The sequence below is a fragment of the Crocodylus siamensis genome, chromosome 8, assembly GCF_052110815.1.
Source record: "Crocodylus siamensis isolate JL-2025a chromosome 8, ASM5211081v1, whole genome shotgun sequence".
Taxonomy (NCBI): domain Eukaryota; kingdom Metazoa; phylum Chordata; order Crocodylia; family Crocodylidae; genus Crocodylus; species Crocodylus siamensis.
The window spans coordinates 12,672,667-12,699,276 of record NC_143402.1 but is presented as its reverse complement, the minus strand read 5'-3'; the positions used below and the strand labels follow the sequence as shown (position 1 = coordinate 12,699,276).

General features: G+C 42.5%; 1 protein-coding gene across 1 annotated transcript in view; it reads left to right on the top strand.

Moving 5' to 3' along the window:
• TENM1 (teneurin transmembrane protein 1) overlaps window positions 1-26,610 on the top strand; it is a 508,339-nt gene that overhangs the window by 363,534 nt on the left and 118,195 nt on the right. Inside the window, exons 12-14 of the mRNA XM_090059290.1 lie at window positions 4,172-4,357; window positions 9,434-9,580; window positions 21,290-21,506. Coding sequence (XP_089915416.1) covers window positions 4,172-4,357; window positions 9,434-9,580; window positions 21,290-21,506 — 550 coding nt within the window. The remainder of the gene's footprint in view (window positions 1-4,171; window positions 4,358-9,433; window positions 9,581-21,289; window positions 21,507-26,610) is intronic.

Below are 26,610 nucleotides of genomic sequence, written 5' to 3'. Positions count from 1 at the left end.
TCCATGCCGTCGACATCCCTCTTGAAGTGCGGCGCCCAGAACTGGACGCAGTGCTCCAGCTGCGGCCTGACCAGTGCTGCATAGAGGGGGAGGATCACCTCCCTGGACCTGCTCAAGATGCATCTGTGGATGCATGACAAGGTATGGCTGGCCTTCCTGACTGCGTCCTCAGGACTGTTTCTCTTACTGGTCTAGTAAAGGCAAGATCCTGGCTCAGTGGTGTATCCCTCTGTCTGTCACTGTAACAGGTGGCTTTTGAAGATGTACCTGGTCAGTCCCGAAATATCAGGAAAAGTTGTAGGAACCAGAACCGTATTACCTTCCATGAAAACTGGGGGGAAAGCTTAACAAGCACACAGAGTCTTTTGCATTTGGTTAGCTCTACCCGTAGTTTCACGCACTTTCTCTGTGGATCAGAGAACCTATTGATGGAGTCATTAACACATTCAGACATAACAGTATACCCCCAGTTCCACTCTGCCTATCCACCCCAAAAAATTAAGCCTTGATGGACTTATTTTGCAGACAAAAAAAAAAAAGAAATAAGAACCGTCAGAGAGAGAAAGAGAGAAATGGAGAGAACAGGTGCAGATGGGGCACCTAGCATGGTGCAAGTAAAATTAAGAAGGTCCCTGACATGGAAGTACAGGTGATATTGCAATGAGACTCAGGGCCTGGGCTGTGTCCTTGTTATTCCACATGCAGGAAATACAGTTTCTTAATAATGTCTACAGTTTGTCACAGGTGGCTTCCTCCCCCCCCCCCCCCCCAAAATCTGCTCTGGGAATGTCACATAGCCAATAGAGAGCCATTACTGAAATGTGCAAACTAGACTCAGCTTCATTATGTAGAACTAAAAGACTCCACATCCCTCCACGTTCAGGGGCCAAGTAGTTTGCAGCCTTGACTTATAAAGCTGCTTTTACTCTTTACAGGTCGTTTCTTGAGCTCAGACAAAGCCCAACTAGTTGTATTTAATTCACTAGAATGCCATAAATTTACCTACCATGGCTGCACCCCTCTGCTGGCAGTTCTTAAAATTGTAGCATTATGGCAAGGTGATGTAGTCATTGTCAGAGTGGTTGTGCACCACTGCAGAATTCCCCAGTTGCTAGACTGGTCTTGATTCACAAAATAAACTCAGAGGGCATGTCCAGACAAGCGCACATGTGCAGTTTGTGCTGCCAGCCAGGCTCTAGGCAGCTAGCTCAGCACTGCTGCTGCCCTGGGAGGCCCTCAGGACCCCAGCTAAGGCTGCAGGCTCCCAGCCTCTCCTACCCCACTCCAGTTATTTTGCCATGCACCAGAGCACATGAGCAGGGGCATGCCAGGGGACAAATAGCAGTGGCACAAATAGATGCCACTGCTGTTTGTCTCATGGGCAACACGTGTCCCTGGACACACGCACTGGGATACACCCAGAGGTTTCAAATATGAATCCACCGTGTTACAGACATTCTGACCTGTTGTGGTCTTTCTGGCCGTGTCCAAACAAGTGTGGCCATGTGATATGTGGTACTACACATACATCTGCGGTTTGACCACGGTGGGGAGTAGGGTTGGATATCCAGGGGTCAAAAAAAGACCCACAAAAAGAAAAGTGGGGCAGCACATGCCACTCAAAACCAGAGCCTGGCCAGCCAGAGCCATGCTCCAGCTGTTGGCCGGGCTTTGAGCGGCAAGAATGCCATTGCTGCAGCCCAGAACCCCAGGTAAGGCTGGTAGGGCCAACCTAGTGCTGGCCCCAGCCTCCCTTACCTCATCCAGGGTAACCTGTCGCATGCCAGAGGGCACATGGCACTCAGGCATTCCCTGGGGACAACTATGGGCAGCCGCTGTGAGCTGTCCCCAGGGAACCAAATGTCCACACTTGCGTGGATGTGGCCTCTTTGCAACAGAAGAATTGTGCTAGTATTTTTCTGTAGTCAAAATCCATGGGAAAACTACAACCTGGCATTTTCCGAGGGATGCCTCAAGCATACTGGCTACTTTGTGCATGTTGTTCAGAGCAAAAGCAGCCTCACTGCACTATCCAGACCTGTATAGTTGCATAGTGAGAGCCAGGGCTTCGTATGATGTAAAACAGGGTAGTTCCATGAAGCTCATGGGCTATGCTAATTTACACCAGCTGATGATCTGGCCCATACTCAAACTGGGTGGGGAGATGCAATTTTCTGCACATAAATGTCAAAATTATGCTTTTCGATTTTAATGGGGTTTTTTTTCTTGCAGGTGAGCAAAGGACTCTTATACAGATTTACTTTGTTCTAGTCTTGTACATTGTGATGTACTGAAGAAGTTTGGCAGTAGCAACTTAAATCACCCTTGCATTTTTCAAGTTCTTTGCAATGCATTTCCCAAGGGAGAAAAATATTGATAATTTAGCATTCTTTTATCACTTTTGTACCATGTAAGGTAGACTTACTTTTTTTATTTATCCACGTAGAAGACTGTTCTCTGAGACAGTTATTGATGAATAGAAGTATTCTTGACTTTAAACCATTAAAGCAAAATGACATTTCAAGTCCCCTGTAAATTAGACTGCTGTTAAAAAAAAAAAAAAAAATTATAGAATCATTGAAATGAAGGTCGCCAAAAGGTCCTGTATTCCATCCCCTGTACAGAAGTAGGATATGTATACTTAAACCATCCTTAATAGATCTCTGTCTAACACACTGTTAGGAACTGCCAATGAAGCAGATCCTATAACGTCTCAAATTAGCCTGTTCAAGCACTTACCTATCCCTGTAGTTCAGTGTAGATTAAATACTTGGAAAACCTTATTGTCTTCTGCAAACTAAGCCAAACTCCAGTGGGCATGGCAAAAAACTGATCGCTAGCCTCTTTTTAAAACTACCTTTTGCATATTGGAAGTCTTTTATTTTTTCCCCCTCAGTCTTTTTATAGTAGGCCTTATTCTATAACCCAACACATTCATAAAAATATTGAATAGAACCAGATTTGGAGATAGACTTCTGCTGAGTAGTGTGTCATGGTAATTTGCTTTTTATTTCGTTTTTGCTCTTTGTTCAATTGAAAAATCAAAACCGATAAAAGATTTAGATTCTGAGTTTTAAAAAATGTATTCAGCATGTAAAGCAACTGTTTTTGCCACTACAGACATTAAAGGGATGTTTGAATGCAGCAGTTCAGAACAAGATACAATCGTTGCTTGAAACCTGTCAAGGAAAGTATTTCCACCACTAAAAATGTTTGTGTCAGAATGGACCTGGTGATTTGGGCTTATATTTTCAGTACACGCAGCTAGGTCTGAGAGGAAGGAGGAGGAAACATTTTTTCTGGCAGGGTAATTGCAGAATAACAAGCAAATTCTGTCTACAGTCGCTAATTATTTTAAATAAATTTAAACTGCATGGAGCCCTCTTAATAATGAAGCCATTTTTTTTCTTTTTTTACAAAGCAGCTTCAGTGTAAATGGAAATGGAATTGAAATTGGCATATTGTGATGTATTGAAACAATTTGCAGCTTTCATGCTACTTCACTATAAATGTAATTTCACTACAGTCCTGTCCATGCAGGAAAAAAATCCCTTGAACTGAAAAGACCTGGAAGAACAGACCTTGTCAACATAAAATAGATTTTGCTCTTACCAGGCAACCATGATGGGCTGGGTGAGCAAAGTAAAAATGTTTTTAGAGTCCTTGAAAACTATAGAAATGTGTGTTCCAGCACAGTGGGTTGTTTGATGCACAACTATTGTTTGATGTACGATGTTTCCTTTTGGATGGTAGCTCATTTATGGTCGTAAGTGAAAGCTATTGGCATCACTACAAACTAGTTAATACCCGAATGACCACTTTGATCTAATGTCACGCTTTGAATTCTGACCACTTAAACCCTGCACCTGGACATCAGCTTTTGCCTTTTGTGCATATACGGGAGTTACTTAAACAAACCAGCCAACCTGAATCAGGAATGGGGATATGATGCATTCATGGGTTTGCTACTTCCTGGGTTTAAAAAAATATATTTTTAAAAAGGAGTAGAGTGGTTGCATAAGGCCTTCCTATGGTGGTAACACTCCAGACCAAAATCCCCATTGATGTCTGGTGTCAGCATGCATGTGGCAATAGTTCATTATCAATATGTAGCTCATGACAAAATGAGAAATTCCCTTTTCAAGGTTTGTCTTCTTTGAATCTCACATAGAACTATGCACGCTGGACTGTGGGAGCCACGGAGTTTGTTCAAGAGGAATATGCCAGTGTGAAGAAGGCTGGGTAGGACCGACCTGTGAAGAACGTACATGCCATTCTCACTGTGCTGAACATGGCCAGTGCAAAGATGGGAAGTGTGAGTGCAGCCCTGGATGGGAAGGAGACCATTGCACCATCGGTGAGATTTTTAACTTAAACAAAAAAAAAAAGTTTGAACATCTAATAGAAAAATATCATTATCATCAAGTTAAATTTTGCTTGGGAATGGTAGAGAACAAATTCAGTAGGTACAGGTGCCTCTCCATTGTCTTGGAACTCTGTTGGTCCCATAGAGTAGTCTCAGCACAGCTGTTATTTTATATGAAACAATATCATTGTAATAAGTTGAAAATATCAAAACAAAGTTATGCAGGGTGCATCCAACTGCGCATCTGGGCTGCCATCCTACAGGAACTGGAAGTCACGAGCAAAAAAAAAAGTAAAACTTAAATGACTTCCTTTAAACCTTCTCTCTTGCGGTTTAAATCCATCTTACACTAAATCTTCTGCCTTCACATCAGAGGAGTTAAATATTTTGCTTTGGACTATAGGTGGTTTTTGTGTAGCTGATTTGTAGCAATATTCCTAAGAAATTTAAGCTTGCAGATCTTTTTGGAAGTCCTCATTCAGGAGTACAGATGTAATTGTTATATTTTTGAGGCAGCATTACATACTTTTTTGCAAAGCTTAATCGTCTTTCTTGTCAAAACAACATTAATAGTGTCTCAGGAACAGTCTTATTCATAAACATTTTAATTGCCTATGAGAGACTTGGGTACCTCGTTTGGAGGAGTAAGCAGTCCAAGCTTTCATATTTTGCAAATGCTGTGCCACCTACTCAGTTCAGCCATTGGTTAATCTGTTCTTCCATTTTTTAAAAGCCCAACACAAAAACCCTTTCTTGAACAAAATAATTTGCACATACAAGGAACTTCCTAGCATAACTTTGATCAATTTGGCTTCCTATAAGCAAGCTTTTAAAAGGTAATTCCACTGCTCCCTGTACATTTTTGCCATTTTAATGAACAGGGAAGGGCCACATTTTTCAGGAAATAACAGAAGGGCGGTGCAAAGAAAAAAGGAGCTGTTTATTAACAAAAGATAACTGCAGCTACATGTGTTTTCTTCAGTCACTGTTATTAACATTATAGGCGCTACTGTGAATGATGCAAGCTGTGCTGTGCATCCTGGTGGTCATATGGATAACAAAGATGAGCAATTTATTTTATCCAAAGTGGTAGGAAGAGACCTGATTGCAATAAGAGGGAGGCACTTTATCTTAACCAACAGATGGTAAACCATTAGCAAATGGTTTCTATATTTTCATTTTGGTACAAAAATTCAATCTATCACAGTTTTGTTTTTTTCTTTTTTAAGCTCACTACTTAGATGCTGTCCGAGGTAAGCTTTTCCTATCGGCATTGCAGAAACGTAATAAAAGGATACAAAAGTGTTGGGGATTGGGGTGTTTTTTGTTCCAGGTTTACTTCTCAGCATCCCTCTTATTTTACATTGCCAGGACAGAGGGAACGGACGACTATGGCTAGAAGTAGATAGAAAGATACATTGACAGGGCAAAAGTCTTTTTCTTTTTAACAAAATGTGTTTAACAGAATATCAGTCCATTCTGCATTCTTATCTCTTTACATTGTCACAATGCTCCATCAGAAGCAGAGATGTCTAACGTGAGCATGATTACAATGCTGCCTTGGCAGTTTGTTACCAACATCAATGTAGATATTTAATATAGCCTGGGAGGCAAGTCATATTTCTGCTGCCGGGTTTCCATTCACAAAATGGTGACAGCAGTGAGGATTTCCCACTACCAAACTAACTTGTACTGGTCCTTCCATTAGAACAAAAATGCTCCTATTGTCATCATCTGCAACCGGAGTCGTTTTAAATTTTGTAAAAGAAATATCCTTCTTTAAGGCTTGGGAGGCAGGGGGAAGGAAAATAATACATTTCAAAATACAGCATTGTACAGAACTTTTTGGGCCCTGGCACTTCAGAAAAGATGGGGACAAATTGGAAAGAGCCCAGCACAGAGCAACAAAAATGAGAGGCCCGGGAAGCAAGACTGAAAAGGAGTAGGAAAGGCCGAAAAGGCTTGGATTATTGAATTTGTGGAAGACAAGATGGAGCAAGGATTTGAAAATGGTCTCCAAATACCAAAGGTTATAAAGAAGATGGAGATAGACTGTTCTCTGTGAGAATTTAGGTTGGAGATTAGGAAGAGCTTTCAGCTCTGAGGGCACACGTTCGTTAATGCTCTTTAGGTAATGCAGATTAACTCCAGAACCTCCACTGGGGTGCACATTAGCCTATTTTAATGGCTCCAACCTCCCCCCCCTGCAATGAAGGAGGCAGGGAAAGGTTTATTTCTCCCTCCCGCCTGTTTCCCAGCAGCACGGACCTGCCAGGCTTTTCTGGGCTCACTGCTCCAGCACCGGGGGCATGGCCAGATCTGGCAGTAGCCTCACGTGAACTGGCCAGGGAGAGGGTGTTAATTCCTCCCTCCCTGTCCCACCAGCACCGACCCGAGCCAGGGTCCGCCTGGCGGTCCCCCCTCACTGCTGCAGGGGCGGGGGCACAGCCAGATACCAGCCAGCGTGGCCCCCGGGGGCAGGGGAGGGAGTTTATTTCCCTTTCTGCCCCCTCTGCCCCCAGGGAACTGCAGCCAAGGTCTGCAAGCCCTGACTGCCGCCACCACCAATCGCTGCCTGCATGGCCCCCTCCCTACCTCTCTGCCAGACACCAAAGGGAGAAATAAAATAACCTCCCTCCTTGCCCCCTTGCCTGAGGTCGCTGCTCTGGCCAGCCTCCGGCCATGCCCCCGTCTTTGCTGCTGGAGCAGCGATGGGGGAGCAACCGTGACAGGTACTTCAGCCTCTTCCCATCGGGGCAAGGCAAAGAGGAGTAGGCAGAGCTGCTGCAAACTGTGCGAAGCAAGCAGCAGTGGCACTAGGGGAGGTTTTGGCGGCTGTGGCCACCCCTCTGAGCCCCGGTGCCACCCTAGCCCCGCGCAGTCTGCAGCAGTTCTGCCTGCCCCGGCTCCACCCGCAACATGCCCCCCACACCAGGAAGAGGCTTGCGCCGGGGCAAACCATGAGAGGGGCTCCATCCCCTATCGCAGTCGCTCCCCACTCCAGCGGCAGGGACAGGGGTGTGGCCAGAGGCTGGCCGGCAGGGCCCCCTTAGGCGAGGAGGCAGGGAGCGGGATTATTTCCCCCCTCCCTCTAGCATTTGATGGAGGGGCAAGGAGGGGGCTTATTTTACCACTCCCCTTGCGCAGGGAGCGATCAGCGGTAGCCAGGGCTGGCGGGCCCTGGCAAAGATCGAATCAGTTTAGGCTCTGGTTTTTTGAATGCCTGTCCCTAGCCATAAAGCCACTGAATTGCATGCAAATAATGAATTTAATCTTCTGGCCAGTACATTTTAAAGCTGAAAATTGCCCTTGTGATCTACCCAGGAACATGCCCTCCACCTCGCCCCCAAACCCTATAAAATAATTGGCTCTGACGGCATACGTGGAAGATCATCAAGTTCAAGCTGTTTCAAACCAGAGATGAGCAAGTTCCAGAATCTCAGAGCCGACTCTGAGAGCGCCACGCCAGCCTCTCCCTCTCTTTTTATAATGAAAAGGATCCAAGTCAAGCACCCCTGCTGCTCACAGCTGTGACAGCATGGCATTGCGGGGAGGGGAGAGGCAGCATCTTTCCACTAGGCAGATGCCAGGAAATTTAGGGCATCATAGGCCATAAGCAACAGCTTAAATTCTACCTGGAGACTCATCGGCAGCCAGTGTAGATCCTGGAGCACTGGTGTCATGTATATTTATGTGATTAAAAAGAACAGCCGCAGTTGCAACAGTAAAGATTAACAAAGCAAAACAAAACACAAGGATTTTGGAAAGCAACCAAACTTTAAAATGAGATTGAGAAAGAAACTTCCGTTGTGTGCAGGCTATTCCACATCTGCCTGCCGTAAAGTTTCTTGCACCTTCTTCTCAGTGTCTAGTGCATGCAGCTCAGGAACACAGCACTGGGTTAGACTGACCATTTTTACTTAGTCCCTGTCTCTTCGGTCATCTGTTCCAAGGACCTTTTGCAACATCTCTGCCAGAAATGCCTGCAAGCTGAGTCTTCCCTTCCTCTCTATATCAAATCTTTTCCCTTTGATAGTGCACAAGTGCACTGTCAAGTACAGAGAGGTATTGAATTCTTGCAAGTCGGCTGAGGCAAAAAGAAAGGACTCCTTTTAGAAGGGATGCCACTTGCAGCGTTAAGCTGATTGCTCAGAGTTATCCATTGTCCTCTGGCTCCCTGTGTGGTGTGGTAAGGATTTGACAAGCATCTGAGCTGGCACCAGACCATGCAAGCAGATGGACATGAGTGTACACATCCAAGAGATTATCTATCCGTCACTCATACAGGCATACAGAGCAAAATAGCTGGTTGAGAATGCCCAAACTACTATTGATTCAGAGTTTACGAACCTGCAGTCCAGGGGGTGATACGGTCATTGTTCCAGTCTTGATCTAGATCCATAATTTACCAAAAGAGGCAAAATATTTCCCGAAGCCACTAAAGGGCAAGCGTTTGTCCTCTTTGAACAGAATGTAATGTTATAACTAGGAAATGAGTCTGCACTGCAGTGAAAACTACCTTTTTCTATTCTTGGGGAAGTATTGTACAACGAATCAAAATAGGTTTCCCAAACCCTGGTGAATAAAGATACCTACAGCGTATAGAAATATACCTTTAGATGCTGCTTTCACATTTGATCGCATAGGTCTTGTGCACTTTTTTGGGTGATGGATTTTCGGTGTGAACAATACAGAGTGTCAGTTGGGGGAGAGAAACGGGTGACATTTGCATATAAAGCAGGTAGGCATCTGTGCCTATACCCGATTTGTGTGTAGAGATGCTGTTTGCTCATCCCCATGTGAGTTTACGTGCACAACTCCCAAGACACCAGATCTACATGCATTCAGATTGTAGGCACACCTTCCTATACAAGCTGTATTAGGAACAACTTGAGGTCTTTTGGTCAAGATTGTGAATGATATCCAAAGTAGATTTACTGTGGTATCATGTGCAAGTAGCCAGTATTATAGACTTTTATATATTGCTGTTGGATAGCTTATGACTTTAAAAAAAAAAGAAAAATAAACTCCAGCATGAAGTCCTGTTCTCTCTGTTTTCTTTTCCAGATGGTTGCCCAGGTCTGTGTTATGGAAATGGAAGGTGCACCCTGGATCAGAATGGATGGCACTGTGTCTGCCAAGTGGGCTGGAGTGGCACAGGATGTAACGTTGTCATGGAAATGGTGTGTGGCGATAACCTGGATAATGATGGAGGTACTGAACATAGCTCATGTCCATATATTTATTTGTGAGTTCTTATGAAGTTCGGTTCCCTGAATTGCTCTCCTGTATCTTGTCCCTTTTATGCATTGCTTCAGTCACAGAAGCCTGATACGTCCACATCTCGATCCTCTCAGTTCTTCTGTTGGCTTCAGTGACTTAGGTTACGTATAAGAATGAGTAGTCGCAGGATCAGTATCTTATATGGGACGGTCGCTTCTTGAATTGCCCCTGTCATTTAAACATCTGAGTGTGTTTTGAAAAAATATCCAGGTTCTTTTTTTCTTAAACAAAAATTAGAATATATTTCCGTGAAAGTGTGGTCTTTGAAATACTGAAAATAGATGGGTAAGGTTCAAGGTTTTCTATGCTAGGGGTACATTTTTTTAATGTACTTTGTAACCTGACCATAACATGGCAATGTGCAGTCAAAGTAGCCGTTCCACCTCTTCCCGCAATGGGTTAGTGTGTGCAGCCTGAATACTGAAGCCAATGGGCTCTGGTTTCATCCCAGGGTTTCATGGATGGGTAAGGTCAGAAGGAACTGCTGTGGTCACCTACTCTGACCTGCTGCATCACAGAGGCTTTGACTTCCAGGATTTCAGTACTGCTTCTTGTCCAGTAACTGCACATGAACAGTAACATACCTCTTAGAAAAACATCCCAACTTAATTTCTCCATCACTGTAAATCATCATAATCCTTGGTATGTTGTTCCAACAGCTAGTTAGCCACTTTGAGGTACTTTTTTATTTCTAGTTTGAATTTATCTAGCTTCAGCTTCCTGTCTGTGGATCTTGTGATCCATTTGCCTGCAAGATTGAAGACCCTTCTCCTGTCAGATTGCTGTACATGTAGGTTGTGATCAAGTCACCCCAAACCTTCCCTTTGATAACTGGACTGAGCTCCTTGAGGCTTTCCCAGTAAGACATCCTTTAACTGTTCTTTTGGCTCTTTTTCCAAATCCCCTCCCATTTTTCAACATCCTTCTTGAATTGTGGACACCAGAACTGACACAGTATTCCAGTAGCAGCCTCATCAGTGCCAAAAAAAAAGGTAAGACTCCTCCCTACTCCTCCGCACAAGTCTTTATTCAGATGCTCCAGGTTAGTATTAGTCCTTTTTGCCACAGCATTCAGCTGGGAGATCACATTCACTGGATTATCCATTATGATGCTTAGACATTTCATGAATCATTGCCACCCAAAATAGAGCCCCTGTCCTGGACATGTGCACTGCACTTTTTTTTTCCTGGATAAATAACTTTACTTGTGGCTCTCACTAAAATACATACTGTATCTCCCAGCTCCCAGCTGACCAAGTGACTCAACTTGCTTTGTATCAGTGTCCAGTCCTCCTCATTATTTAATGCTCCCCCAGTCTTTGTGTCATCTGCAACCTTTGTCTTTCCAGTCATCCAATAAAAGATCATTTTAGGGACAAGCCCAGTCCCTGCAGGGCCCCACTAGAAGCACCCCCGGTGGATGTTGACTTCCCCATGTACAGTTATAATCGGTACTGTACGGGCACCATCCTCTGAATTGCTAAATAGCCTTTAAAATTGCCACCTCTCTGCTTCAACCTTCCTTTTTTTTACCTTATTTCCAATTCCTCCCCCACCTACCTACCAATAACCTCCTTTCTTCCCACTCACTCTGCTTTCTAATCTTTGTGGCCTAATCTGTAGCCTCTTCACACAAGTCTCCACAGTTGGGATCACTACCTCCCATGCACTTTCCCATCTGTCTGGATCTCTCTCCCCTGCTGTCCAAGCCACTGACTCACTCATGTGCTCTCTTGCTCGCTCTCTCTTCAAATCTGTTCACAACAACCTTGTTCAGCATCTAATATATGTAAAGCATTTTCTGATACACTCTGAGAACTGGCTCTCTATAAATTTTCTTGTATTGTGATTCCGCATGCTTTATATTCTGCAGTAACACTGAGTTATTGAGAGAGTTGGCAGCCTTAACTCTAAATCTCCTTGAATTTGTCAGTTTAAGGCAGATACTTAACCTCGTTTTACTGCAGGTTTTAAAAATATATTTTTTATTTTTTTAATGGTAGCATAACTTGTCTGAGAACATCTCCATTGACATTAAAATTAGAGATAAGTGGGCAGAAAAATAATTTAATTCAACTGGCTACTACTGCCAAGCTAAATGTAACTCATTTCACTTCACAATCTCCATGGATTTTTTTTTTATTTTTTTTTTTTAATAAGAAGAGGGCCAAATCATATTTGCACATTTCGGGTTACTTCTCTTACTTTCTAGGGCCTGGTGTTGCATAAGGGTAAATCAGGAAAAAATCAATTTTGAAGTTGGCTGCATTGATGTTAAACCAAGCGTGAAATCAGAATGGGACCCCTAGAGTTCCCGAGTTTGTGTTTCTTGGTCCTTGGAGTGCGTTTCCTTGTTCTTACTTAAGTCTAGTTTTGTATGTTCTAAATCATGAGGTTTCCACCTAGAAAAAGCCTCATTAATCCTCATTGTCTTGAAATTAAATATTTATGTCTCCAGGCAGGGGGCTTAGGAAGTGTCCTGGGCTTCTGTTTCCTTAAGAAGAAAGACAGAGTTGAAGCAAAGTAACAGTTGTCGTATTTGGGTTTCAGTGGTGGTGGTGTTATATCGGGCAATTGACCTAATCAAGAATCAGGCCTTTAATAATGTAATCTAAATTCTAGCCGCAGATTCTGCTTAAGTAATAAAACAAAGCATTTCTGCTGGGAAAGTTTTCATTTTCACACTACAAAAATGAATACAAATGCATTCCAGAAGGAAATGTGACTGTTAAATTTTAATATAGGTGTAGAGAGGTCTCAGTTCAGTGCTTTGATACATATTGCTCTTTCTCGAGCTTCTTATTTCTGGTGAGCAAATGTTTTACATTTTGTTTGTAAAAAGATTACAATAGCATGTTGTGTATATACGCATGCAGGTCCCAGTCCTGCAAACACTTAATCATGTAGTTCTGTGTCCTGTGTTAGTGTGATTATTCCTAGTAGTTAAGTTAAATGTGTGCAAGTGTCTGCCAGATCATGTGTGCAAGTGTCTTATTACTTGCTTAGGACCAAAACTCAGCACTGATTGCATTACGGCGGGCATGTGCCATGCCTACCCTTGCCATTCGGTCTTATATGACCTTAATAGCTTTTCCTCCGCTTGTAGTCTTAAGAGTATGTTCACCTCCTTCAATCTGTTTCCTAAACAGAAATAAAATAGACTTAAAATTATGACAGATGTACAGCTACATTGTTTTCATTCGCCCTTGTGGAGGACATCTGTGGCATGTTGGCAGCGTTTGTGGTGCTGGTTATATAACGCTGGGATTTCCAGCAGATGTCCTTTGCAGAGTGGAGTGTGAGATTACAGTCTGTCCTCCGCTCGTGTCCCTTCTCATCTTCTCTTCCTATTCTTCCAGGGTCATGGCTGACCTGATTTCAATTGTAGTTTTGTACGATGACCACCCCGCTCATTTGAACCGGTCATTCCCCTCCCTCCGTCCTGCCATGATTTTAGAGTTCTGTGGAAGCAACGAGAGCTCTGAGAAATGACTTGAAACGCTCTGTTGAACTCTGTTAATGCGAGTATCTGTGCTTCAGGCTTGAGGAGGCAGAACACGCTGCAACAGCAATGCAAGGGACTCAAAGGACACTCCCCTCTCATGCCCAGCCACACTTCACATGCTTTTCCTCTTCCATTTACATTGGCACTTCCTCTTAAGCTTGGCTGTGTAGCTGTTCCCAATCACTCCTTTGGTACTGACCTCTTCTTTTAAGTTGGTCTGGGTCTCTCTTTCTTTCATCAAGTCCCCATTGTTTGTTTTCTTCAATAAAAACACTGTGTACTGTAAGAATTGAATTACACTTCTACAGCTCCTGTTAGTCGCATTTTAGCCAGGGTAGCTCTTCCAAGCACACAAAAGGACCTGACTCAGCATAGCTTCTGCTCCGTGGCCAGTGCTGTTAAAGTATAGATGAGCATATCCATTGGCATTTTAATAGCATATCAATCATAGAGATGTTGAGTCCATATATAAGTAATACACTATTATTACATAACATAAATAATAACGATGGGCCTGGTTTTCATTGCTGCTGTGTTGCCAGAGCTCCCGTGGGATGCACAGCATTTCTGAAAACCGGGCCTGATATATTTTCTTTTCATTGCACGTTCAAAGCCAAACACCGTTGGATGCCACGGCTAACTAAAGGAAAATATCTAACAAAACAAACCCTATGAAGTCTTCCTCTGTGGGCGTATGTCGGTTCAAAATCTACTCGCGTCCACCCCAGTATTACCAGTTAATTACTTCACTGTTGTGCAGCATCTTGTAAATGAAATGTAAATTTAGATTTCTGCATACTAACAAGCATCGCAAGCTCATTACTGCTTAGTTTCTTCATGCAAGAGGCAAGAATTCATGTGACGGGTATCTTTTATTGGACCACCTGCATGGTTGCACTAGACAAAGACCAGCTTTTGGGTATCACAGTACCCTTCTTCAGGTCTCTGGAAGAGAAGCAGACAGAGATACAGCATACATTTCTTCTTTGTTTCTGTTTGCTCTGAGTCCTAACAACTGTAATTGGTTTGAACTGCACCCCCGGTGAGACAAAAAAAGCACAGGAGCTACTTTGAGGCCATCTGAAATATGTAAATGGGAAAAGAGGAAAATATTAGTTTGAACACTTCTGGTATTCAAACCATGGTGGTTCACCCATCTCTAACTTGCAGGCAGTGCCACCTCAGGTGGAAAGACAGCTGGATTCCCACACCTCCGTTTCTCTAAGTCCTCACCTAGTGATTATTCCTTATTGTATTCCTCAGGTCCTCCTCGCTTTGACTGTGTTCATTCTGTGGTTTATTCTGCAGCCTAGCTGTCCTCTTTTCAGTGCTTTGGGCAGCTTTCCAGCCACTTGCTGTCTGGATCCTTTCTAACCACTCCGCTCACCCATGAAAATCCAGTCTAGGGGCTGTGGAGTCTACTACAGGATCCCAGCTCACTCACATGTAGTCACAAGGTTTGTTTCTAGCTATTATGGCTCCGAAGTTAGCCGTACGGTTTTAACCTGAGCAATGACTTGATAAATCTGCCTGTACATCTGAGAGGAGTGAACTGCCCCTGCTGCTCAGTGAACTGCAAGACCTAAAGAAAATAGTTTAAAATGTACAAAGCAGGCACCTCTTAACCCACACTCAACATGGCCCGTTGAAAGGATTTGCATATCAAAATAGAAGGACTTTACTGGCTGACTTTGTCGTTAGCCCTCAAGAAATGAGCCTGCTGGAGCATTTCCAGGCACCTACACTAGAGTTATTCCTTTCGAGCCTTTGCACTCTGGTTTCTCTGACCTCCTCAGCTCTGCCTGCGGTCTTTTATTATTTACATTTATAGACTGGAAGATTTGTACTAATTGTAGAAGCACATTAACTCTGCAAGAATATTAGTTTCTGTGATGTATCCATGCCGGCATAAAATACAAGAAACTAGGGCTAAATGTAGAAACAAGTGAATGGGCCCAGAGCTCCTCGTGGTAGGACCTGTATGTCTGATTTAATTTATGTTCTTTTCATTAGCTTTTATGTTAGCAAATAGGATGACTCTACAGTTAACAAAATGCCTTTTTGTTTTCCAAATGGTGTTTTATTTTCTTGAGGATGTGATATAAATATTAATGTTTTGCAGTACCTATAAAATTCAAGTGTGATAAATAGGAAAAACATTTTCTGCTTGGTGCTTGCCCCAAATGTTGTATAATTTGCTATTCTTAAAGTAGAAGACATAGACAGTCGGTAAATACAAGTGTTTCAGCTTGCTGAATAAGCATTTTGGACTGCACTGTGGTCTCGAGTTAGAGAAGGCATTCTCCATAAGATATTAACACAATTTCAGACCCTCCGCTCACCCTCTGTACTCCCCTCATGATAAGATGGAGCACCTTACCAGAAAGGGAGCAATGAATTGGGGAATGAACTGGGGAACCCATGGCTCTGTGCCCAACGTGACCAGCCAGCGGAGGTTGCCTGCGGGAGTGTGTTGCATCCCACGTGTGATTGCACTGCTCCCATCACAGAGCTTTTAAAGACTACAGATTTCCCTCACTTCATGCATTCCTTACATGCATTCCTAGAAAATGGCACGTGACTTGAATTCACGTAAAGAGAACCCACTTTACAACGTAACAACTAGGGATACGTTCCAAGACCTCGACTGCACTGACCCCCAGACCCATTTCTACCGCTTTTACAAGACAATTTTGGTACTCGCCGACAGCAGACAGCACACACAAGCACAGGGCGCTATCATCATGGGGATGGCAGCTACAGAAACACGCGTTGCGGACAAGGAGCGAGGAGCACAGAGCCACGCAGGAGACTACATTTTGGTGCGTGTCACTCCCACAATGCACTGCCAAAGCAGCTGACTGCAGGCTTCCACCACAGCGATCGCATAAGAGTGAATTTATCTCTCATATAACAAATTTTTGGTATAAAAAGGGTCATCACATAAGAGCAAATTTACACATACAGAACCCGCATAAACAGCAGAATCATATCTTCAGTAGCATACAGATGTCCTGGAAAAGTTAATCTGTGTCACTTCTAGTGAATCCTGGGGATGCTCATATAGCGTTTATTTAGTAATGTTTAAACAAGCCACTGTGTTAGTGAAGATATGTTCTTTGAACAACTTTTTGTGAGATCTTGATGCAAAAGCATTAATGGATACAATGCCTGCAGAGGCATGTCTGAAAGGATCACTCCCTCAATAAAGCGAGGGGAAAAAATCACCTCCCAGATTCTCTTAGTTACTGTGATGCCAGGGGACAGTGTGTCTGAGAGCAGAATCTGGCCTTTTGCTTTTGTATGCTGTGCTTTTTGCTGGGCGTTTAATTATTTAGGGGTGTTTTAAGTGTTGGTTTTGCCCCAAGTTGCTCTTTGGGGACTGTGTTACAGGAGTCGTGCCGGAGTGCTTTGTCTAAAGTATTTACTGAAAATATAAAAATTCCCACTCTGTCATCACTTCTCCTATGCCAGACTTAAGTATCCACAGGATGTGTAAGCATGATGTTTGCTAGGAGTACTCTTTGCATTTTGAGGAGTCTAAACCAGAATTACTGGCTGCTTATTCTACAATATTATATACTAGACTGGCAGTCGTGCTTCACTGCTTCTTACATTAAAAGAAGCAGCAGAAATGCTAATAGCAAATCCAAGTCATTTACACCTCTGTGATACATTTAAGTTTGCCCATCTGCTGTGTTGTCCATTGTGATAATTGACAGTTGAATCTTCAGTATACTGCATCTCCCACCATACGAATTACAAGTTTTGCTGTCTGTAACAGTTGTCTCTCTGGATTTAATAGGAACCTTGCTGTTTCTTAACACATAGAGGGGCTTTTAATAGTCAGGTCCTTGTACTTACCAAAATGATGATTGATTGATTTGTTTGGAAAATAATATATTTGGCATGTTTACGAAGTTGGGAGTTAAGTTAAACTCTGGAGTGTATAAATAAGGTTGCTGTCCTGTTTTTAATTAGACTTTGGAGAGCGCTGGCTTCTTGAAACTGCTTTGCTTTTACTGCATGTGTCAGGTGAATGTCTATTACCGCAATTGTCCCCTGTCATGTCACTTGAGATGCCACATCTCTCAATCTCCTCCATAAATTGTACGTGCACATTAAGACCATTTAAAATTCTGTTGTCCAATCTATACGTCGGCTTCCAGGCATCAAAAGAGTCTCTCAACCCTTCTGCATTTTCTTTTCTCTACGTTCCTTTTTAGAGTATACACATTCTCAGTTTTAGAAGCAAACAGCAAGTACCATTGAGAAAAAGATCCTCAAAACGTTTTCTTGAAAGCGGCAGGGTCTAAATTTTTGGGGGAAAAAACCTGCAAATGTAGGAATGAATCCTGCAAGCTTTTGCCATGGCTTCGTTCCTGCTGTGTTAATGAGCCCAGAGAGATCTACAGTCAGGCAAGGTGGTTTGGAGTGATGTCCCATGTGGCCAAAGTCTCCAAAACCATGTCAGAGTTAATGACGCACTGTAATAGAGCTAGGTGATTTTTGTTTTGGCTTGGTTTGGTTTGAATAAATAGTAAATTTCTGAGAAATTAGATTTTATAAGGTGGGGCAAAGGAACCTGAAACATTTTGCAAATTCAGGTTCAATTCAGCATGTCATTTTGCCTGAAAAAAAGTGGGGAGAGGGAGAACATATTACAAAATAAAATGTCTCATTTCAGGAAAGCTGGAAATGTTTGTGTGCTTTGGGTTGCATAAAATGTTTTCAATTGATTCAAAATTATTTTTGTTTAGTTATGTGTTTCACTAACTAAGCTGAAAAAAAAATCTGTTTCTGTTCAGCCCAAACACTTCTTTTCCCCCTGTTTCTGAGGTTGGCTGCCCAACTGGAAAAAAAAACAACCCTTTATTCATCTAGCTCTAGGATATAATTGCCACACCCGTTCAGCAATAGCCTGGATGCAAGTGAGCTGTATGGGGACGCAGAGCGCATGATGTTTCTTAAGCTTCTGCCCATCAGTACTGCTGTCCTGCAGTCCATTTCTTCAGAGCCTAGCCCCTTTCCTCTACTTCATTTTCCTTGTGATTGAGAGGAGAATTAAAATCAGAATAGAATATCTCCTCATTGACCAAACAGTAAAAGTAGCCAGATGGGAAAATAGATTTTATTTCTATAGTGACAGAAGCCACCAGTGTTAATCCATCACCTGAAAAGCTCCTTCCTTTGCAGCGTGACAATTGCTTTTTTCTCTGCTTGTATTTGTGCCTATGTTTTGTAGTCTTGAGAGCTAAAAAAGAAACCGAGTCGGTGAAACCAGGTGGAGACAAAACAAACACAAGACACTGCTTTAAGGACAGCAGAAATCCCACTCAAACTGAATCTTGGTAAAGACATAGTCATTCTCGCTTTGCGAAAAGCATGATGAAAATTGAGTCTGCTTGGAAAACTGGGAAATCATTTTCCTTTAGCTTGAATTCTTCCTATGTGTGCTCTGAATGCCAGGCACTTGTTCCCAGGTAGGTGACCTGTTGATCAGAACAACAAAGACTAAAGAGAGCAATTTATTTTCGTATTTATTCAGGCAAAACCTCCATAGGAGCCAGTGAGAATTTTGTCAGAGAGAGGATTTTCAGGGCATTTAGATAGCATGTCCTTTGTATCATTTTGAAACCAAATTGCCATAGAGAATAGTCACTTAAAGCACATCTTCAATCTCAAATCTTTCTATGAATTTTAAGTGATTCTTTTCTTGCACAAATAGAAGAATCAAGCTAGTTCACTTCCCTTCCCCACTCTCCCTCCCCCTCCTGTATAAACTTGTCTACAGGGGAAAATTAGCCAGACTTTCTACTGTGGCAGAAGCTATCCTCCTACAGAAGACCTATTAATCTGGAGCAAAAGTGCTTTTTTTCAACTTAGTTTATTAATTTGCTTCCCAAGCTTATTTAACAAAAGCTGTTTGGGTCAGTTTTTCCCATATGGACAAGCTCTTAGCTTCCACGAATCTGCCTGATTCTAGAAAGGGAGTTCTCCACCTCCAGCCTAAGCAGCAGATGTGGCCCACAAGGCCATCTCATCTGACCTCTGGGTCTCCACAGGTCTGAAAATTTGGCGACGGGGGAGCAATGGCAACCTGAGTTGCTGCTCCCCTGCTGCTACATTTCTGGACGGCCCTGGGCCAACACGCAGGGTCGAGCCCCTCTGTCATCCAAATGGTTAGTCGGCATCTGTGCTCCTTTAGGTTGTTTCTGCTGGGAAGAGGAGCTGATGATGAAGCCCGTTTCTTCTTGGGTGCAGTCTTGTTTCTTTATAAAGAGTACATAGGGTCCAGTTTTCCCCTGAGCAAAGGAGAAAGCAAACAACAGGCAGTATTTTTTTTTTTTTACTTGTTCACTCTCTCTTTCTGCCTACATTCACCCCAAAAGGCTGGGTGAGTTTGTCAGGACAGTTTCAACAATATTCAGCATGACCAATAAATACCATTCATTCCTTAAAGACATCTAAATACCTTAGAGCTGCTCCAAAAAACACCAGGGTCCACCAAACAGGTGCACCAAGCTGCAGCTCAGGAGCAGGGTATTATTACTAGCTGTTTACAGGTGTCCTTGGGGCATCTTCTCAAGTCTAATCCATCTAGTTCTCCAGCTGCAATGGAAAAGCTTTCTTAATATATTTTTGCTTAGCCAAGCAGTTCATTTGTTCAAGGACAGCAAGGAGTGTCAGATTCCAGGTATGTCCATTTCATCATCCGGGCTTAGGTTTTATGAATAGGCTTTTGCTTCCCTTGCTCAGTGAATATTTTATACTATTATTTATCGAGCACTCATGCAGTGCTTTATGCTCCGTTAAGCAAAGTGGGGCCTGCCGAGAAAGGGTTCATAATCCAAGAGCCTTATGCGGTACCTGTTAAAGTCTGTGTCAAAACTTGCATTGCCTTCCATAGCTAGTTGCCTTAAGGGCCTTTGGGTTTATAGGCATCAAACTGTAAAGTGTTGGTGAGAACAGGATGTGAAAAGCCAAACAATGAAGTCAAAGTATCTGGCAGTGTGCTGATACCATAGCAGTCCAATTTGAACACAAGGGAAATCAACCCAGTAAAGTGGTGATTCAGCATTCATAAAGACTAGCATTGCTAAAAATACAAATAAAAAAATGTCACTTTGGGGGCATACGGTGCCTTGATCTTATTTCATGTGCATTGATTCATCTGCCAGTCCAAGCGAGTTAGCAAATGGTGAGCCACGAAATGTATGTTATCTGTGAGAAGGTGTTTGTAGATTTTTTTTTTTTTTTTTTACTCTTATTAAATCTGACCTTTTAAAGTATCATTCACAACCTGTATCTGTTGGGTCTGAGTCTCAGCCTTGTTTGCATGCAAATAACTATGTATGCAGTTTAGGGCAGTTAGAGATCTAACTGGTTGATTAATAGAAGCAGATTGGCTCTGAGGTGCTTAGGCACAGAACTGCCATTGACTTAAGTGCAAGTTGGGTGCTTGAAGAGTTTTAAAATAAAACTTGCACCAGTGAATAAATACAGTTGCAAAAATTTACATGTAAAATAGAGACTCTTTGAGGAAACTTAGCCTCATTTGTCTTATTTCCCTAACTGAAAATTTGAAATGGGGGAATTGCTTTGCCTTGATTCGCAAGTTTGCGTCACATGAATACTAATGGAAAAGCATGCGGTAGAAAGCTGGAACTTTAAGCTCTTGGGGGCAGGGATGCATCAAGCATCGTATATCTGCAATGCCTCGTACAAAAGAAGTCTCAAGCCCTCCTGGATTCAGTTCAATATAAGTAAAAGTACACGCTGGTGAAGCAGCCTAAAGCATTAAGAAAAAACATAGGCCTAAAAAAATGCAGGGATCTTTAATCAGCAGTACAGTTTTCTTCTCTCATCTGAACAATAATGAAGGCAAGTCATAGTCTTTCTTAGAACTTGGTCCACAGGGTCTCTTGATAGAGATTTTGTCAGGTGTAATGGGCAATGCTTATAATTGGAGAGGAAGATACCTCCTCCCTTAAGTCTGTTTTCAGCTGCTTTGCTGAGATTAAGCCTGTATATCCTTCTGAATGGCATGATTAGGTACTTGCTGTCCCCTGCCTGCTAGCAGGTTTCTTCTAAACATCATTCTGTTTTCTGAACTTCGCTTTCTCCTTTTTCAGACGGCTTGACAGACTGTGTAGATCCTGATTGTTGTCAGCAGAGCAATTGCTATGCAAGTCCTCTCTGCCAAGGTTCACCTGATCCCCTTGACCTCATTCAGCATAGCCAGCCTCCCTTCTCTCAGCATCCTCCACGGCTCTTTTACGATCGAATCAAATTCCTCATTGGGAAGGAGAGCACTCACGTGATCCCAGGAGATATCTCATTTGATAGCAGGTAAGTTTCATTTGTAATGAAAGAGCTTTCTGAACAGTGAACACTGTGCTGAAATTATTTTAATAGCAGAGCGTTTGATACCAAAGTTCTCTTGGAAATCTTTTCTCTACATTACTGATGTCTAAAAACTAATGAAAAGAATCATAAACTATTTTGAGGTTCTGGCAACTTGGAGCTTGCCCTCCTACAGTGCTAGCTCTGACCTCCTAACCTGTAGAATTTTTTATAATGGTTTGACTATCATAGGAGATAAAATACTCTGTTGTCTGGGAACATGAGAAATAATGAATTGTTATCATTTCACAATTCTGCCCTGCATGTGAGAGAGAAACCAGGGACAGGAAATAGGAGACTGGGTTGGACTCATCCGTGCCTTATCCAGCCAGCTCCAACAGAGTTTAGAAGCTTGTAATGTATGTACCTAAGCGTACGTATTTTCCTTATTCTTGTGACAAATGCCCCATAACTTGATTAGCAGGTGGAGTCAGCACGTATCATTAAAAAAGGATACAGTTTGCTATTTTACTCTTTAATTGTCATGCAACTAGAACAGCGTGATCTCCGAAATGAAAGTCAGTTCTAGGTACTTGTGAGGTTGTGGTGTTCTTTAACAGGAAAGTAATATGAGAACAGGGAGGGGCAGGTACAGGCTCAACAGACCCAGTTATGAATATTTTACTCTTGGAAAAAAGTGAGTAGATCTGAGATATAGAGGCAAATAAGTCTTCATACATCATTTCACCCTAGGAAGCTGTAACCAACAAAGAGGTCCACAAATCTCCTTACATCACCTAACCATATTCAGGCCACTGTCTCAGCCAGAACGTTAGATAATCCAACCCCCAGTAATATGGATGCTGTTGGGTTGGTTTTTGTTCTTTACATAGACATGGTGTGTTCGCGGCAAACATATCCGCACACAAATTCAGTGTGCTCTCGTTTGATGTATTGCTTTTTAATAATGTAAATATGTAAACAAAATCTTCATTGATCCGAACTACCTAAACATTTAATCACAATGAATAATGCAAGAGGGTGTTATAAATATGTAGAACAATGCTACATGAGCTGAAGTGCACCTATATGGCAACCCCAGGCCTTTGCTGTGTAAATCACTAATAAAACAGTGCTCTTGTACCCAGTGCAATATCCTGGGCTGCACATATGTAACACGGTATATGACTGTTTCAAACAGAAATCTTTAAACACAACATGTCCCTCATCGAAACAACCACAAGAACCAGAAGGTGAGCAGTACAGTATTTTGGACAATATCTTGTGACATTAGAAATGCTAGCAGCAGGGTTGCATGCAAGTAATCAAACATGGTTCATATAGATATAAAGAGCTAATCTTTTCAGACTGTTGTCATTGATACAGTGTAACTTGGATTTAAACATCCTCACGTTTTACCTGGCATCTAGAGGGCTTTTGGAGTGTGGACAATAATGGTGGCCTGTTTCACAGGCACTCCTTAGTAGCTAATGGAAGAGGAGAGGCTACATAAAGCTTTAGGGGACAGAATTATCTCTCCAGTAGACCAATAGATGCTCTATTGATGATTGATGGCTTGCTTTTAAAAAAATCTTCACTGGCATGAGAGTGTTCCAGCATCATCCTCTGCACAGTCTATAGATGATTTGCAGTCATTGAATTAGAAATGTAAAGAAGAAAATGTTCAAAAGACTCCTCATTCTTACCATCTGAAACATTTTTTCTTCTGTAGCATCTGGCAGATCTTGCCCAACGGATGTCATTGACGTGCTAGGTAAATTGGGCACAGATGCCTCATTCAGAGGCTGACTCAAGATCCAATGAAGTACTATTTTTTTTTTCACAAAGAAAATCATGAGGACTCAGATCCAACTGCACTGGCAGAAGGAGGGTGAGGCTCTGAGGAGACAAGGCTTCATCATCATCATCTTCATCATTTAGCAACAGCATCCAGCGGTGCCCTAGAAGTGTTTAGGGAACTTCTTGGTACAGATTGGCATAGTCTTTCCAGGATGCTGCAGGCCAGTAAGGAGCTGATGAGCTCCTAAGTCTGATATTATTAAAATTTGTCAGTGTCTTGCTTAAGGATCACAGAGGAACAGCTTCTCTGAGGGGAGCATTGGCAATGACAAGACTGTAGCATGACAACTCTTACAGCATCTAAATGCTTCAGTTTTCCGTGGTCCTGTTTTTCTACGTACAGGGTAAACAAATGCCCTACCTGGGATTTTTTTTTTTATGTTTTTCTCCTGGCTGGCTGAAGATCATGGGCCTGTTCTGATACGATTACAGCTGTTAGCTGTGATCGATACCACTGATCATCAGGTCCTGGGGAGTCAGCGGGAGTCCTTGGGAGGAGCAGATGGAAATCTGTCGAGCAGCTCTGTTTCTCCCCATGAAGTCTCAAGCAGTAATGGTCCCCTTGTTGATGGTCCTCTGCTGTGGGATTCTAGCTGGTTACTCTGCCCTGTTCAACAAATGTATAAGATCTTTTGGAGAATTAGTGAGGAAACCTGGTTTGCAGTGTATATAATGCGCTGCCTGTTGTTTTCTTCACTGTTGGTTTATGTGGCTCAGTTCAGTGGTTTACTGTCTGGGTGGCACAGAGGACAGATGAGAGCTGAGTAAGTTTCAATCCAAAGACGACCAACTCAGGTTGGCAGGTTGGGGATGACAGCCAGAAAATACTGTTAAGATGTCTATACACCAGACAGAAATTGCTTGCTTGCCTTGTGTCCGCCTTCTTTAAGGTCCAGAGTCTTCTTACATACCTGCTTAGCTTTAGAGGATCTTGTCTGAGCAATCACCAAGGTGTCTTTCCTTTTCCATTTGTATCTGACTGTGATTTTGGAGCGGGGGGGGTGCGTGTTGTGGATACGGTCTCACTGTTGTTTCACGCCTTTCACTTGCTCAAGATTGGACCACTGCGATGTATTCAGCTTGGACTGAAATCTATTCTGCAGCTGGCCTTGGCACAGACCGTGCCAGCTGTTTCTTCTAAGAGTATGTTGTTGTTTTGCATCAAAACTTTACTTGTTACCTGTAAGTGTCCACGTTCAGCAAGGAAATGTGTAAAGGGGGTCCCAGTAAATTCCTGGCATATGGAAATATACCTGTTTACAGCAGGAATGGCTTTAGTGCTTTATATTTAAAGCGTACAGTACCTTAAGCTTATTAAGCTACTTTGCCTGCTTTGTTTTCTTTTCTTTTTTTTAATGCACACAGCTGGCCCACGCTATTTGACTCATTGCAAATTGCCTACAAAAAATATGTTCCAGTGCTTGGCACTAAATTAATTACCCCCTCTGAAGGCTGCTCAGGGCAACGTTGTCTGCAGGAAGAAATGAATGTACTTTACTTGTCCTAAACTCACTGTCTCTGAGCGAAGATTTTAATCAGAAATACACAATATAATAAATGACATTTTGGGGGCAACGTGACGCTTGTGAACAGGCCCAAACTTTCTTAAGGAAGTACCTCACGAGAAGTACGAGGTTAATGTCACAGTCTGAGGTGCCCGATGAATACTGGAAGTTTAAAACAGGAAGAAAATGACACAGAAGAACAAATAAATACAGGGTAACGGAGAACGGTGATGGAAAGACAAAATACTTCTAGAACAGTGAAAGAATGCAGCTAGAATGATTTATATGGAAGCGTATGGCTATTTTAAATTAGGGATGTCATACAAACTGGCTGATGGCCAAATGAAATCCTCAGTCAAGCGTGGACTGACCCAGGAAACGTGTACAAAGAAATCCTACTTCTCTTAAGCCACCGGTAACCACTGTGCCTCCTCTCAAAAAGCAACTGCTCCCTCTGGAGTTGCAGATTTAGTACAGCCTGCTAAGGGAGTAGAAGCATTTTTTTTTTAATGTATTCGAGGAGACTAAGGTAGCTTATTCTCAAAGACGCTTTCCTCCCCTTGTACAGGATGCAAAAACAGAAGACAGGCTCTACAGCCCCTCTCAAAAATAGCTAAGAAGTTACTGCACAGTGAGAATAGCTTTGACTCCCTAGTTAAAAGTCATGTCCTTATCGCAAAAAAAACCCAACGATGAGCTAAAAGAAAGGCCTCACGCTCCTGGTTATTAACCCAACATAAGGAGTGAAAAATGTGCAGGGATGAGTGTGTGGAATAAATGTTAGAAGGTGAGAATGGAAGAAGGAGGCTGCAGCTCTGGAGACACTGTTACACGACAAATGATGGAAATAGTAAGAGCGTCAGGGGGGTCTCAAACCGAGTCCTTCCGAAATAGGGTGAATATTGAAGCCTGTGAAGCGTGAAATGGCAGGTGAGTGGAAAGTGACACCACTGCAGGAAACGGCTTCCTAAAAGCTCTGATAAAGTCAAGGTCCCCTGCAAATAAGGCCCCTGGGGACCACGTATGCCCTGCAAGTGAACTGTGCAAGGTGACCAGGCATTTTGGAAGGAGAGAGAATCTGCCTGTTTGGTGTTTGGAAGGGCAGGGAAAGGGAGGTGGTTGTTTCATTTTCTTTGGCTTGGTGTTTTTAACCAGAGCCCGGGTAGATGTAATGCCTATCCAAAATAAAGGAACTGCAAAAGCTTAAAATGCATGTGATCAACATAAAACTTGAAACTAATTTTAACCAGTTGCTATTATTCCAAGAGGTCCTGTAGGTCCTGGTAATCCAAGAGAGAGGGCCAAAAAAAGGAGGACTCCTTTAGTGAGAAAAGGATGATAAAAAGACAGTAAATAATGAGGACAAATGTAGCAATATAAAGAAAGGCTCAGAACATTTAAAGTCTAATAGATTACAAAGACATTTCAATACAGATACATGTAGAATAATGAGTTTTATGAGTCTTTATCACATACTGTAAATGTGTGTGGATCATAAAATACGTTGAATAAAAAAAGTAAGAGTTGAAAGATAAGTCTCTGAACATTATTTATGAGTAATGAGAAGCAAAAATGAATGAGTGGAGCAAAAGGAAGACAATAAGGGGAATAATGAAGACTTTGATGAGTTGTTATCACAGAAATCTGCATGTTTCATAAAATATGAAGAAGGAGCAGAGTCAAAAGGCAAGTCTGTGTGTGAATGAGTGAACAAACAGAGGAATACTGAAATAATGCCCAGAATA